Source organism: Mustela lutreola, chromosome 3 (assembly GCF_030435805.1).
Source record: "Mustela lutreola isolate mMusLut2 chromosome 3, mMusLut2.pri, whole genome shotgun sequence".
NCBI classification, from domain to species: domain Eukaryota; kingdom Metazoa; phylum Chordata; class Mammalia; order Carnivora; family Mustelidae; genus Mustela; species Mustela lutreola.
In genome coordinates this window covers 111,406,112-111,422,066 of record NC_081292.1, presented here as the reverse complement: position 1 = coordinate 111,422,066, position 15,955 = coordinate 111,406,112, and the positions used below count along the sequence as shown (strand labels likewise).

The window sequence follows — 15,955 nt, the reverse complement described above, 5'->3', positions numbered from 1 at the left end:
CAGGGATCTGATGGCTTTTTATCTATGGCTTTAAGCATTATCCTCACAACCACCACCACCACCATCATCATCATCATTCTCATAGCTGTTATTGTTACAGGATTTTGTGTCCCCTTAGTGCCCATGGTTCTTGGTCATGCTGCTTTGAAGAATGAAGAGGTAGACTAGATGAAGAGTGGTGGGCAGCAAAATGAAGTTTATTGAGCAGGAGTACAAGCTCCAGGAGAGGGAGGGGGACCCACATGGGTTTCCCCTGGAGTTTTGAAGTGTAGAGGTTTTTAATGAGCTCTTTTGGGGAAGTTATCTTAAGCAACCAGGGTGTGCTGAGTCCTGCCAGTCAGGGCTTTGGTGATGTATCTGTCTATCTATTAGGTTAATGTGCATGTGCTGATGGTCCTTTTTTTTGCTGACATCTAGGGGCTTAGGTCTTAAACTGCCCCTTGCCCATGATATTGTCCAATGTTTTTGTGATTAATTGTCTTAGTTTAGACATTTGCAGAAGTCATTTCTGTAAAGGCTGTAAAGTAGAATGTCAGTGTGGTCCTGTCTAATCTGCAAAACAGGATGTCAGTGTTCTATTTTAGCTGTCCTGACTCCATATATTTTTGTTGTTGTTGTTGGGGACCCTGGCCCTGATTACTGTCCAGCTAACTTCTAATACTATAATTCATTCATTCATTTTAAAATTATGTGCAGTGTACCTAGTATGTGTAAAACTCTGTTCACAATGCTAGTGATGTAGCAGAGAACAAGATGAACTACATTAATGACACCATGAAGTTTCTATTCTGGAGAGCTGAGAAGGATACAGTGACATGTAAACACATTAATGTATATTCTTAATTAGCTTGATATGTTATTATAGATACATGATTAAATATGACCTGTGATGTATCTAAAACAATAATGCTATGAAGAAAAAGGGCAGTGAGAGACTAGAAGGGATATAAAATGTTACTTCGAGAGGGTGGTCAGGAAGCAGCATTTGAGATGAGACTTGAATGTAGAGAGTGATCTACATTAAGTGTGTTGAGGAAGAACATTCCAAGCAGTTCATTTAATGTGAACTTTATTGTCCCAAAAAGTTTTGTTTGAATAATTGATTTTAAAACTTACAGTTAAAATAATTACTTTATTCCATTTGTTCTGGTAAAACAAGGAAACAAACAAAAAAATCTGAGGTTCAGAAAAAGACATCTTTGCAATCTCACAACTCTTAAGTAATTCAGCCTATTGGTACAATGTAATTTAGACATTCTTTTTTTTTTTTCCAGAAGGGAAATCATTTTTGGCTTGCATAATTAGAGAGCCATTAGAGCAGGATGTTGAATGATTGACAGTGCCTACAAGTGGAGGCATGCTGAAGGGAATGGGTAGGGAAAAATTAGGAAGGAAGGTGATTTGAAGGTTGAAGCATCTGAGGCTTGGGTGCCAAATGGCAGTCAGAGCAGTTTAGGGTTGTGTTCTTTTTCAAAAGGGATCAAGCTTAATGAGGAAACTGGAGCTTGGCTATAGACCATTGTTATTGTAAATTCTCTCACTTGCATTTGATCCTGTAGGTAGTATAGAGACATTAAAGGACTTTGTGGGATACAGTGACATAAGGGAAACCATGCTTTAGAAATATTGCCATAGTAATAGAATATAAGGTAGATAGAAAGGGGGGAATTATACTACAAGCTCATTAAGTCTGCAGTTACCAAATGGATTTGTAGATGTCTTGGGTATTGACAAGTCATCCTAAAGGAGCCACACATTCTTATGTGCATCACTTTAGGAACAGAAATTTTTTTTTTACTCAAATATGTTTTATCATTTCAAAAATGATGTATCTTCCCAGTCCACCATGACTGAAAAATATAAATTTATTTGAGAACATTACAGAATTCAGGATAGCTTTTCTTTAATTTTGAATTTTATCAAATAAAAGGTAATAAAGTACAACTGTTATTATGTCAGAATCCAAATTATTCCTTGATTCATTGATTTATTTATTGATTTATGCATTTATCCTTGACAAATTTGTTTTTAGAACAGGATATTAAAGGGGTTAAGGGCCAGAGTTTATGGACTGGCCCCAGAGATCTCCCAGTTATTTATAGTAAGTGGATTTTTAATCTCCCTAAATTCCATTTTTCTCATCTGCAACTCTTATCAAAATAATAGTAATCTCACCTGATTTTTTATGATGATCATGGGAGATTATGAATATAAAGTATTCAGTATCTTGCCAAACGCCTAGTAAGGTATCTAAGGTGTTCTTACTGTTAGATAACATTTGGTAGATATTGCATGGCTATTCAAAAACTGGAAAGTACACTCAAGTCATTTCTTTAGTAATTTGCCTTGTGTTCAAGTATATGGTACTTGCTGGATAACTAATTTGTGAAAGCACACCCTGAATGCCCTGTTAATCACTGAGAATGTAGAAATCCTGTCCTCTCTCTATATTCCCATCAAGCAGAATGTACAGAAGAACGTGTTGTTCAGTGTTCAGGTCAAAGGCTCTGGGACTGGCCAACCTGGAGTATCTCCTTTGTAATAGTGTCCATTTGGCAAGCCTTTATCTCCTTAGGGCTCTGGCCATGCAGGGAAGGAGAGGCAACAGATGGTTGTTAAGGTAATTTGCTCTGGTATCGAAACATAGAGCACGTAGATCCCAGCAATGGGTACTTGTCCAGTTGGCCACTCCTGGATTCCCTGTAAGTTTTCCCAGTAAACCTATGTCTCTGTCACTGTCTCTGGGTCTTGTCTTTGACCTTATCGGACCATCCCTCATCGTAGGTTTAGAATCTTCTAAGGTAAGCCTGCATATCAAGTGACAAGGAATCAAGATCAGAATCCGTAGATTTAAAATTATAATTTACTCTCAATTCTTTTATTGGAATGAGATGTCAGTTATACATTTGACCCATGTGAGGGTTGGGTTACCAACCCCAGCACAGTCACAAGCCCATGTGTAACTTTTAATTCCCCAAAACATAACTTCTTACAGCCTACTGTTGACCAAAAGCCTTACCAATAACAATAAAGAAGTAAAGAGTTAACTGATACGTATTTTGTTATGTGTATTATATAGTATATTCTTACAATACAGTAAGTTTGAGAAAAAATGTTATTGAGAAAATCATAAGGAAGAGAAAATACATTTATAGTAATAAGCTATAAATATTTGTATACTATATGAGTGGACTTGTGCAGGTCAAGTATGAACGGAGAGTCTAGCCAAAATGCAGTAAAATTAGAGGTGTTGGATAACGAGCATTAATAAGTGTGGAGAAGAGGTGTGAAGGCAGTTGTGTTAAAAGAGTAGAATTGGCCTCTGCTGGATTTGGTCCATCAGACTGAAAGACAAAACAGTTGATCACAGAAGGGGAAGCAAAAGAACAAAATACCTTCCACGCACGTTCTCTTGCATTTATTTGGGGTCTACTTCTTCATGTCCAAAGTGTTTTTTGCAGAATTGAATGTCAACATCACTATATGAAAATTGCTCATGGTTTTAATCTGCGAGTCCCAGGAATCCATTTATAATTTATGACGTGTTTGCTATTCTATTTGTCTTTGTTTAAAGTAGGGCTGCTCTTGCTGAGTGATCTGTACACGCGTAGTGAGTTGGATAACTTTATGTTCTGTTTCTTTGTCTTCAAATCACTTAGCTAGTTTTGAATAAAAAAGGCTTTGTTGGGAAGGAGGAAAGAAGCTGGGAGATGGGGGTAGGAAGAAAGAAATGAGAGATTCAGTGCAAAGAAAATCTGGCATTTGTTTTAATTCAGTGTGGTGTTTGCTTTGCTTTGGTGAATCGTGCTCACACGTTTCTAGTCAACAGGGCAGAACACAGATCATCTGAAAAATGAAAATCTTTATGTATTGTGAGAGATGTTCAAGTTTATCCTCCCTCATCAATCTTATCTCCTTGCCAGTATTAGGCATGCTGCCTAGGGAGAGGATGCTACCAACCGTTGATAGAGAAGCACTCATTTAATTTAGTTACTACATCCTGTTGATTTTTATGAGTGGTGGGGGAGCTGTTTGAAAAGGACCTGTTGTGTTGACAGATGTACCCTGCTCTGCAGCTGGGGCAGTTTGAATGATTTTCCCATCTCAAATCTTTTTCCCCACTATCCACGTAAAAAAGTAGTCCATGAGAAAAACTAGAAAACTAGTTCCCCAATTGGGAAATAATGGTATCTAAATCTTTATCATAGGTTCCATTGTAGTAAGAAAAAATGTAAGTAGGTGCACTTTATTTCCATAATATGTTGCAGAGTATTTTGGCTATTGTCCTATGCACTATTTATTTATTTATTGTCAATGCACTTTAATGCTGTCTACATTTTGGACAGCAGGCATAATGCTCTGTTGGTTTATCTCTCAGAGAAATAAGATTACCCCCCAAAAGATAGCCATTTATAATATATGCACCTTTGAATAATTAAGTGAACTACTGAAAAAGAAAAGGATCCTAATTAGCTTTCAAACTGTGATTGTGCCATGCACTGAATCATTCCTTTATGAATACATTTCTTTCGGAGCATGTATAATTATGAACCTTTTTATTTTTTCTATCTCGGTAGGAACTGGGAAGTAACAGCCCTCCACAGAGAAACTGGAAGGGAATTGCTATTGCCCTGCTGGTGATTTTAGTTGTATGCTCACTCATCACTATGTCAGTCATCCTCTTAACCCCAGGTAATTTGTCTTTATTCCTCTCTTATGATGGTATTGTGGATGATAATTTCACATTCAAATGCCTTAAGAGGGTAGCCATATGTGGTATCTTAAGACACATTAGCATTGGTTGGAATTTAAAAAAATGCATAACCAGACATTTTGCAAATGGCACAGTAATTTTGTGGTTCAAATATCATGTGAGATATTTTGGGGGAAGCTGAAATGTAAAATCTATACATCGACAATGCCAAGGAGATCTTCAGTCTCCATTGCTACTTAGAGACTTACGATGTTAGTTAATAAATGCAGGGGACATTTGACTTTCATTGTATGTTGACAATGAGGGAGTGGAGACTGGAAGTCCCCATATGGAGGTGATAGCTCAGCTGTGATGAGGGCGGTAGGGGACGGTGGTAGGGAAGGATTTGAGAGACGTGAGGGTTTGATCAAAAGAGAATGCCATCAGCCGCTAAATGCTTCCTTCTTCTGTTCCTTTCTTTCCTTGTAGTTTTTATATTCCCAGTTTCCCCTTGTCTAAAGAACATTGCCAAATTGCCCTTGCAATGATCTTTAAATTGTGTCCTTTACATTAAAGAGTTGAACACTAATATATAAATTAGCAGTAGGCTTAATTCTTCTTTGGGGATTATTTCAACCCAGAAGTTTTACTGCTCTTGAGTAGGTGCTAATATTGGAAGACAGAGAAAAGCTGCTGGCTTTTAAATCTCCCCAAAATGTCTTCCAATAGCAAATGCACTTGGCATGCTGCTACACCCATCCACCTAGCTTCCTCAAAGACTGGACACCCATAGATTTCTCAGGATTGTAAAAACTAGTCATTTCTGGGATAAGATTAAGCTCATCCCCAGATCAACTGATATAATGAAGTTACAGCCTGTTGTTGAATAATACGTATTTACACTTCAGTTCTTGCTCCCCTTTTGTTATTTATGAGCCCTTAAACACATTGAATTTATTTCCTCATGTACAAAATGGGATTAACAATAATAGTTCTCTTTCAGAGTTATTTAGTCAACTAATTACAGTGACTAATTACATAAATGACAGTATCAGTTGCTCCAATATGGTATTTTATGAAATCTACCATCTTTGCAAAAATATGGGCTTTGTATAAATTGCCAAAAATCACTTGTAATTATGATTTCACATATGAAGAGATTGAAAAAGGAATTAAAGAAATCAGGAGGGAGGAAAGGGAGAGGAAGAGAAAGGAAGGAAGAAAAGAAAAAAAGGAAAAAAGGTGAGAGAAAGAAAGAGAGGAAGGACAAATGAAAAGGAAGAAATGGAAGAAAAACGAGAGAGAGAGAGAGAGAGAGAAATCTTCCCTGATGAGAGCTGACTTATCCAGCATTCTCTTCAGGAATGCTGTCTTAACTGCCTCACATGTACGTCTGCAATACAGTGTGATTGACCGACGTGATGGCTCTCAGTTGTTGCTGAATGCCAAGAATCTTTGTTTAAAGGAGGATAAGCTTATGTTCAGCATAGTGTTCTGCTTAAATTATTCTAATGTAATTATTAGAAAAATGAATGACTTGGGTATATTACCTTCTATTGGGGACTATTAACCAGATGGAGAAATTGGTGCCCTGATGGCCTGTGTGTTTCTCTTAAACTTTCTTCCATCTGATTATAGCAGCTTTTCCCACTGATTCATTTTCTCAGAATTTCTTATTACTGAGGCCATTGAGTATCTGGTATAAGCAAGACTTTATAAAGTTGCCCACTGACTAAACTTCTAGCCAGCTGTTTCCATGTTGTTCAATGTAAAAGCAGAGTATGGTTGGAATAAATTTGTCATGTACTTATTCGTTTTTTAAAGCAAATACTTTGAGCGAGACACACCTTGGTTTGAGTTCCGGTTCTGTAATTTCCTGGTTTTGTGAAATTGGCCAATTATTTAACCTTGTTCAGTATTTTACTCATCTGTATTATTGGTGAAATATATTATGCCAAATTTATAGTGCTATTATGAAGGACAAATGACATACAATAATTCAAGTGTTTAGTAGAGTGTCTAGCACTGCTGTTGCTATTCCTCTTATGATTGCTTTCTTCAGTACTTACTGACCACCAGACACAATGCCCAACACTGTGTGCCATGAGGGAAGTTTCTAAGAAAAAACAAGGTCTCTCTGGAATATAGATCTTCTGGAATTTCAATTTTTAAATTATGGCAGGGGAAAGGGACTAAACATTCAATCTGGAGTAGCCTTTCAATAGTCTGTTTGTTTATTCATTTATTTTTCATCAGTAAATAATTATGGAGTTCTTACTACATTCTCGGTGCTGTGGGTAGTTGGTCTTGCTTTCTCCTGTTTTATATCCATCACCTCAAATCCTTTCCCCTAATGACACAAACACTCAAGACTTAATTTCATGTGAGATTAGTCATATTAATGGAAATAGCAGTTATTTTTAGATTTGTAGCTTATTAAGTACACTTAACATACCACATGTTCAAAGGTCTATGGTTTTTACTGTTATTTTTGTCAAGAATATTATGATATGAAAAATAAGTCTGTATGCTGGAGTGGAAAAGGTATTGCTATCGGGAACAGTTGAACTGCGTTACGCAATTTTTATTTGTACACTGAATGCTACCAAGGACTTGGGAAATTATAGAAATTAATGAAGTAGATAAGGGTAATGAGGGTGGTTAGGAATTTATTTGAGTCATGAGCAAGCAAATACCAGTCTAGTTACAGTACCTTCATGGTGGGCTCAAACTGAATGGTGTAGTGAAGTACAGGGTGGGGAGACCATGGCCTAAGACGTGAGTCAGAAGCCTGGAAGCAGTCTTAGAACCTAGGTAGTCTTGTCTTCTTCACGAGAGATGGAAAAACCCGAGATTGTTTAATCTAGAATGTGCATCAAGACCATTAGTGTAGACTTTTGATTAAGCATGTGTATGTGCTGGTGCATGTCTGTGGTCAGACTCTAGTACTCTAATTACACCATGTCTTCCTCTTCCAACTCTGGTTTAAGACCCCTCAGCTGTGCTAGAATAGACCCACAAAAGAAAACCTCCAACTAGAAAGATAATGTACAGTACCTCCTTCTGTTGTTGCTTTGCCCACCAGTAGCCTCTAAGGTCAACTTCCTAGGTAAAACTACTCAGGCAGATGGAAAATTTTAACCAGGAAGGGGTTCACAATTCATGTCATAAGGAGAAACTTCTGATCCAAAAATTATTTAGAGAATACTAGACCTTTTTTAAAAAAGGTTTATATTTATTTATTTATTTGAGAGAGAGAGAGAGAGAGAGAGAACGTAACAGGGGAGGAGCAGAGGGAGAGAGACAAGCAGGCTCCTGCTGACTGAAGTCCTATGTGGGGCTCCATTTTATGACCTAAAACCAAACCAAGAGTACGATGCTTAGTTGACTGAGCCACTCAGGTGCCTCTCCATATGCTTTCTATAGCTTTATAATAACCTTGGGAAAATTACTTACCTCATTTGACATCAAGCTTTTGGTTGAAGAAGGGCATCTTTGATTTAGCAGATTATGAAGTGATCTTTTGAAGTATCTTATGGTTCAAATATCTGTGATCTAATATAATAACAACAGCAATAATTATGGCTTCTTTGGTAGCAAATGTAGCAGCAGATTAAATCTGGTGAGCTCTCATCTACTCTGAAAATATATATATATTTTTTCTTTTCAGCATAACAGAATTCATTGTTTAGGCACCACACCCAGTGCTCCATGCAACCCGTGCCTTCCACAATACCCACCACCTGGCTCCCCCAACCTCCCACCCCCCGCCCTTCAAAACCCTCAGATTGTTTTTCAGAGTCCATAGTCTCTCATGGTTCATCTTCCCTCCAGTTTCCCCCAACTCACTTCTCTTCGTTGGTGCAGACACTTTGGAGAACAGTATGGAGATTCCTTAAGAAATTAAAAATAGAGATTCCCTATGACCCTGAAATTTACTGGGAGATTTACTGAAATTTACAGTACCCTGAAAATACTGGGTATTTACCCCAAAGATACAGATACAATGAAAAGAAGGGCCATCTGTACCCCAATGTTTAATGTTTTTTTTTAAGAGGGTGGGGGAAAGAAAGCAAATAAAGAGTTATGTTTTGCTCAAAATAGTATCACATTTTGGAGGTAAGTGCTAGGCAATGCAAGCTTATAACCAGAGAAACACATGTTCATTGTAATTTTGGTTTGATTGCAAATTTTATTACAGAAGTAATTTGACACAGGTGTCTTAATTTCCAAGATTGTCAGCAACTTCCCTGCCTGGTGAAGAGAAGTCCTAATTATTTTTGAAGAGTGGGTTAACCATTCAAGTATTTCTTTAATAAGTAACTATTTTTGAAAGGAAGAAATTATTCATTTCATTTTTTTATCAAAGTAAAGACTTATTTAGATGCATCGATCAAGCCAACATATTTTTTTTTCTATCATTGGTACTGAATCAGTTTAAAGAGAAAAGAGCACCCACACTTATTTTCAGAATGTGTAACTCGAAGATTCGTATTTATACTCTACAAATAGATGAATGTACATCGAAGCCTAAGTTATGGAGACTGGTCTTTCGTAGCCATGAAGTCTCCCTGTGCAGTCTCCTATATCCATGGGGTATATAGAATGAGAATGATCATGGTCTGAAAACTTTTCATGCATAATGTACTTACACATTTTGGCCTGTTTTGAGAGAAGAGACATGTATTTCATGAAACCAAATGTATTTAGAGGAGAATATTCTTTAAGCTTTGTTGCTGTATTGAGACAGACAGCGATGTGGACTGTGTGTAGTACACCGATTTTCAGTAACAGTGGCCTGCTGCCCTTTGATTGGTGTCTCTAATCAGTCAGTGTCAAAACAGGGTCATTAGATTAATTTGTTACTATGGCTGACTAAAGACAAAATTGTAAGGCATTAAAATTGTGTCTTCATCATTAGCCCTAGCTCCTCAGACGATTTCCTATTCCTTTTAGTACCCTCTTGAGGTAAGCCTCCTGAGTTGGTCTTTGCAGGTCTGTCAGAGCATAAAAGAAAAAAAGCATCCATATATAAGTCATCCACATGCATGTAGAAGTCACCAGGGCTCCGCTTGATCTAAGTTAAACAAGAACTTAATAGGGATCATTTTATTTCACTGTATGCATACCTTTATTTTCACTTCTAGAAGTGTGTCTATAAGAGTAAATTTTACACTAATTTTAGATGCCATGTTGGGAAAGAATTTACAGATGTTAAGATTGCCACTGTGGTGCTAATGGTTAGGTAAATCTTTATGTCAGGTAAGGATTTTGATCTATGAAGTTGTGCTCAAATCATTCCCTGGGAGCCAAAATTTAGAACCGAGGAAGCTGAGGGAACCAGAGAAATTTAGGCAGCTCTGTCCAGAGAAATAAAACAAAAACTAGAAGCTAAAACTTAAGGATGTGTATTTGTCTTTGAAGAAATGACAACTTATATTTTTCAAAGAGAGTGTATAATCCTGTCATTTATTCCTTATAATATACAAACTTGAAGATAAGTGCAGTTTTCTAGGTAATACAGCTAAGGTCTGAAGCTTTTGGATAACTTAGGTGCCTAGTTTGTGGAGAAAAGATTGCAGAGTGAGTGATTACAATGACCTTCATTCAGACTGACGTGAGTTCATGTCCTAGCCTTGATAGGTGCTTGAAAATAAGATTTTGAGGAAAAGGATTCTTTCTTCCTGTTCTTACATACCAGGTTTTTTAATAAGGGATGATTTGATCCTTTGAAACGAGGCTTTTAAAAGATTAATCTGTTCCTATTTATTTAAAAAAAAGAATTTTCTAGAAAGCATTTGATAAGTATTTTGTTGGAATGGTGACAGCTGATTAGTTATTGTTATGCAAAAACTCAAAATGAATTTATTCTCCTTACTATTATGTTCTACTAAAACAATTGCTTCTGGTTATATATAGTTAGTTAAAATGTCATGTTATATTATGTTGCAAGCAATCTCTTGGCAGCTGCAATTTAAAAGGTGTCATTTAAGCATCTGACCTGTGTTTTAAAATGTCAAAGTGACAATTAAACCATCCCATAATGCTTTTATGAGAGGGAAATAATGTTTTACAGATTTTAAGATTTGCATTACTCACTTGTAAACATAACCATCAACTAAGATGCAAATTGTTTTTTTTATTTTGTTGAATTAAAAAAAAAAAGATATGTTGTATTGATAGGCATAAGCTAAATTGTCTCTGCTTGTTTTTTCCAAGAACAGCACAGATGAGGCCATTTGAATATAGTATTACCCAGGCATCAATGGGCTGCCAAAGAGAAAACAATGACAGATTCTAACAGTTTCCCCCTGGATAACATGGGTTATTGTTGCTTTCCTAGATTTATCTCTCATGCTGAATGAAAAATAATTTTCTCTGATATGTATAAAGTTAAGAGCAGTTATATTTTTTTGTCTTTGTTTTCCAGTTACATTTACATTTAAGTCAAATTTGATTTTTTTTACTTATTCTCATTTTTTGTATTATCTAATGAGATAAATAATGGATTTAGCTTACATTATGATATGTTCAATTTAATAGGTCAAAAGAGAATCTTTTAATAAGCAACATTTATTAGCTCCTTGTTACAAGCCAGGTATTATGCTAAGTGCTTTGTATGCACTATTTTATTTATCCTTACACCACTAATGTGAAATAGATACTATTAATTTATGCATAATCTACATTGTTCGGTTGAGTCTTACAAGTTAAAGTAAATTGTCTGTCACAGAACCACAACATGGAAAAGCCAGAGCTTTTTGACTCTAGCGGGTATCTTAAGCTTTGAAATACAGGACAAGATATATTATTGCACCCATGGAAAGTATAGGCAAGAAACATGTTAGAAAAAAAAATGTGCTCTGCTTCATTCTCACCCTGATTTCTTAATAAATGAGTTGATTCTGTATCTTCTTTAAATGGAATGTGTAACAAGGAAGGAATAAATTGGGGTACATAATGGGAAAATGGGAAGGGAATGGCAGAAGTGGGGAATTGAAAATCATGCATGTCAGTTCTGTATGCATTTTTATTTTTTATTTTTTATTTTTTTTAAAGATTTTATTTATTTATTTGACAGAGAGAAATCACAAGTAGGCAGAGAGGCAGACAGAGAGAGAGAGAGGAGGAAGCAGGCTTCCTGCTGAGCAGAGAGCCCGATGCGGGACTCGATCCCAGGACCCTGAGATCATGACCTGAGCCGAAGGCAGCGGCTTAACCACTGAGCCACCCAGGCGCCCTGTATGCATTTTTATTTCAGCTATTATGTTTGTTTGGTTGGTTTTTGTTTTGGTTTTGGTTTGTTTTTTTGGAACCTCAAACACCCGTGATAAAATATAAAGCCATACTTTTTTTTCTAAACCACACTGTATTAAAATTATTTATATGTCACAGCTTTAAATATTTTGTCATATTTTTTCATTGAAATACAAATTTTAGGAATATGATAGCCTGCCCTCTAAAAATGGGAGGAACAAGACAGCCTGATCCTTGAGAAGCAAAGTTTCCTTAAAAGAGGGTGTTGCCTTCAACTCCCTGTCCTCCTGGAGGAAGAAAGCAAAAGCTTTTAGCATACATTTGCCCCCTGTGTTTGTGGAGGGGGGGACATTTTAAGAAGCAGTGATTTGCCGAGGGATTTATGGTCCAGCTCCTTGTCTTTGAACTGTAAGTTAAACTATCCCATTCCGGAGTTCATTCATTAGGTGTAAGAGAAAACTCTATCTGTAGAAACTAATAAAACAGACAGACAAATAAAAATCTTAATTAAATGGTCCTTTAAAATATCCCACTTAGTGGGGCACCTGGGTGGCTCAGGGGGTTAAGCCTCTGCCTTCGGCTCAGGTCATGATCTCAAGATCCTGGGATTGAGCCCAAATCGGGCTCTCTGCTCAGCGGGGAGTCTGCTTCCTCCTCTCTCTGCTTGCCTCTCTGCCTATTTATAATCTCTCTTTCCATCAAATAAATAAATAAAATATTAAAAAAATAAAATGTCCCACTTTCTGCCATTGTTCTGGTGAATGAAATTTTAGCTGGAACAATTTAATGAATGTTCATTGCTTTGACTTGTTTTCTACAATATTTGTCTTGGTCTAAGATTATTCTACTGAGTGTAGGGCCCAATTGAATAAACTCTAGAAAAACTGGAATACTGAAATAAGACTTGGGAAACATCTTTACTTATAGGGGAAGACTGTTCCTTAAATCTATGCATAGGGCATAGAAGATCTGTGATCCTAGACTCACAGCTCACTTTGTTTCTCCCGAGGCATCATTTGAAATTACATAACAGGGGACTAGACTAGTAAATTCACTTTTTTATATTGATCATAATTCAGTATTTAGGAGTTCTGGTTACTTCAATTACCTTATCTTTCCCAATCACATTCATTATCTTTATTGAGAATAGTTTTAATTTTATTAAAGAACTGCTCATATGGTGCATGGCTGACCCAGTGGGTAGAGCATGCAACTCTTGACCTCAGGGTCATGAGTTCAAGCTCCGCATTGGTTATAGAGCCTACTAAAAAAAATGAAATTATCAATTTTAAAGTGAGTGATCCACTGGCATTTAGTATATTCACACTTTGTGCAACCACTACCTCTGTCCAACTGCAAAGTATTTGTATCACCCCAAAAGGAAACCTTATACCCAGTGAGCAGTTACTGCCCATTTTCCTCTAGCAATCACCAATTTTCTCTTGGTCTTTTTAAATTTACCTGTGTAATATTTCATGTGAAGTGTGACCAAACAATATGTGATGTTTTATTCCTGACTTCTTTGACTTAACATAACAATGTAAGCATTCTTCCATATTTCAGATATTAGTATTTCATTCCTTTTTATTGGTGACTAGTATCCCATTGTATGTATGTGCCTCAACTTGTTTATCCTTGTATTCACTGATGGAAATTTGGGTTGTTTTTACATTTTGGCTATTGGGTATAGTGCTGCTATCAACATGTGCATACATGTAGTTTTTGAGTCCTATTATTTTTTTCATGGTTAGGGGTGTATAACTAGGAATGGAATTATAGGATCATATGGTAATTCTCTGTGTGAAGAATTCTCTGTGTGAAGAGATGTGAAGTGGTATCTCATTTGGCTTTAATTCACATTTCCATACTGGTTAGTGATGTTGAGCCTCTTTTCATGTGCTTATTGGCCATTTGTATATCCTGTGAAGAAATGTCTATTTAAATCCTTTGCTGCTGTTTTAATTGGACTTTTGGTTTAATTGTTGACTTGTACAAGTTCTGTATTCTGGATATAATCTCTTGCCAGATATATAATTTGCACATATTTTCTACTATTCTATAGGTTTTCCCTTTTTTGATAGTGTCCTTTGATACACAAAGTTCTCAATTTTGATGGAGTTCATTTATTTTGTTGTTGTTGCTCGTGCTTTTAGTATCATGTGTATGAATCCATTGCTAACTCCGAGTCATAGGGATATACCAGTATATTTTTTTAAAGAGATTTATGGTTTTACCTTATCTTTTTGGATCATTGATTGATTTTGAGATAATTTTGGTATATGGTGTGAGGTAGGGAATCCACCTTCAGATTTTACATAACATACATTTCTCTTAGCACCTTTGTTGAAGAGACTATTCTATCCCCATTATATGGTATTTCACCTTTGTTGATTATCACTGATCACAGATAATCTGGATTTATTTAAGGATGTGCATTTTTAATATATGGCTCTATGAATCTGTCCTTGTGCCAGCATCACACTGTATTGGTTACTATAGCTTTGTAGTAAGTTTTGACATGAGAAAGTATGAATGGTACAAATTTTTTAAAATTGTTTTGCTATTCAGAGTCCCTTGCAATTCATATTAATTCAAAAATTGGCTTTTCCAGTTTTGCAAAAATAGGCAGTTGTGGTTTTGATAGCAATTGTGTTGAATATGTGGATCACTTTGGTTAATATTATCATCTTAGAAATATTAGTCTTTCAAGTGACAAACATTTATTTATGTCTTTAATTTCTTTCAGTAATACTTCGTGATTTTAAATGTACAAGTCTTTCATTCTTCAGTGAAATTTACTCCTAAGTATTTTATTCTTTTGGATGTTACAAAAAATAGAATTGATTTTTTAATATCTTTTTTTTTTGATTACTCAATGCTGGTGTATACAAATACAACTATTTGTAGAATATTGACTGGGTACCCTTTAACTGTATGGAATCCACTGATTAGTTCTCTGGGGCTATTAAGGATTTTTTGGTCTTTTAGTGTATATAATTTATTTCTTCCTTCTAAATTCACTTCCTTTTATTTCTTTATCTTGCCTAATTATTCTGGCTAGATTCTAGTACAGTGTTGAATAGCAGTGGTGAAAATGAACATCTTTTTCTCATTTCTGATCATAGGGGTAAAGCTTTCAGTCTTTCATCATTGACTATTGTCTTAGCTTTGGGTTTTTCATAAACGATCTATTGGTGAGTTTGAGGAAGTTTCCTTCTATTCCTGATTTAAAAAAAAATTTTTTTTTATGAGCAGAGAGTGATGGATTTTGTCAACGCATTTTATCATTAATTGATATGATTAAGTGATTCTCTTTCTTTGTTTCCCCCTAATAATGTGTTGTTACTTTGGTTGATCTTCTTTAGTTGAGCTCCCCTTACATTCCTAGGGTAAATCCTTTTCCTTAATGATGCATAATCCTTTTGATATGCTGAAAAATTTGATTTGTTAATTTAAAAACTTCTGCCATTCTCTGCTAGTATTGTATTGAGGAGCTTTGCATCTATATTCATAAGGAATATTAATAAATTATCTTTTCTTACATTTGTTTAGATTTGCATCAGGATGATTCTAACTTTATAGAATGAATCAATAAGTATTCCCTCCTTTTCTGGTTTTTGGAAGAGTTTGAGAACATTGGTGTTAATTTTTTAAGTGTTTTTTAGAATTCACAAGTAAAGCCATTTAATCCTGATAATTCTTTATTGGAATGTTTTTCATTTCTGATTCAATTTCTTTTTTTTTTTTAATTTACTTGTTACAAATCTATACAGAGTTTCACAACCCTGAGTTAGTGACTTGAGACAAAATCAAGAGTTGGAAGCTTAACTCACAGAGCCACCCAGGTGCCCTTACAACTTTCTCTGAATTGATGCTAACTCAACCTCAATAGCCTACATAAACTCTACTTCTATATAGCTTTGCTATTTGTTTTGTTGCAAATTATATCTTCTATACATTGTGTACCCTTTAACACAGATTTAAAATTATTTCTTCATTTGTCTT

The 15,955-nt window shown here is 35.7% G+C and overlaps 1 protein-coding gene across 2 annotated transcripts in view; it reads left to right on the top strand.

Moving 5' to 3' along the window:
* Positions 1-15,955, top strand: part of DPP10 (dipeptidyl peptidase like 10) — a 646,930-nt gene that overhangs the window by 158,826 nt on the left and 472,149 nt on the right. For both annotated transcript variants that reach the window (XM_059166678.1, XM_059166679.1), the window contains exon 2: positions 4,578-4,692. In XM_059166678.1, the coding sequence (XP_059022661.1) occupies positions 4,578-4,692 (115 nt within the window). The remainder of the gene's footprint in view (positions 1-4,577; positions 4,693-15,955) is intronic.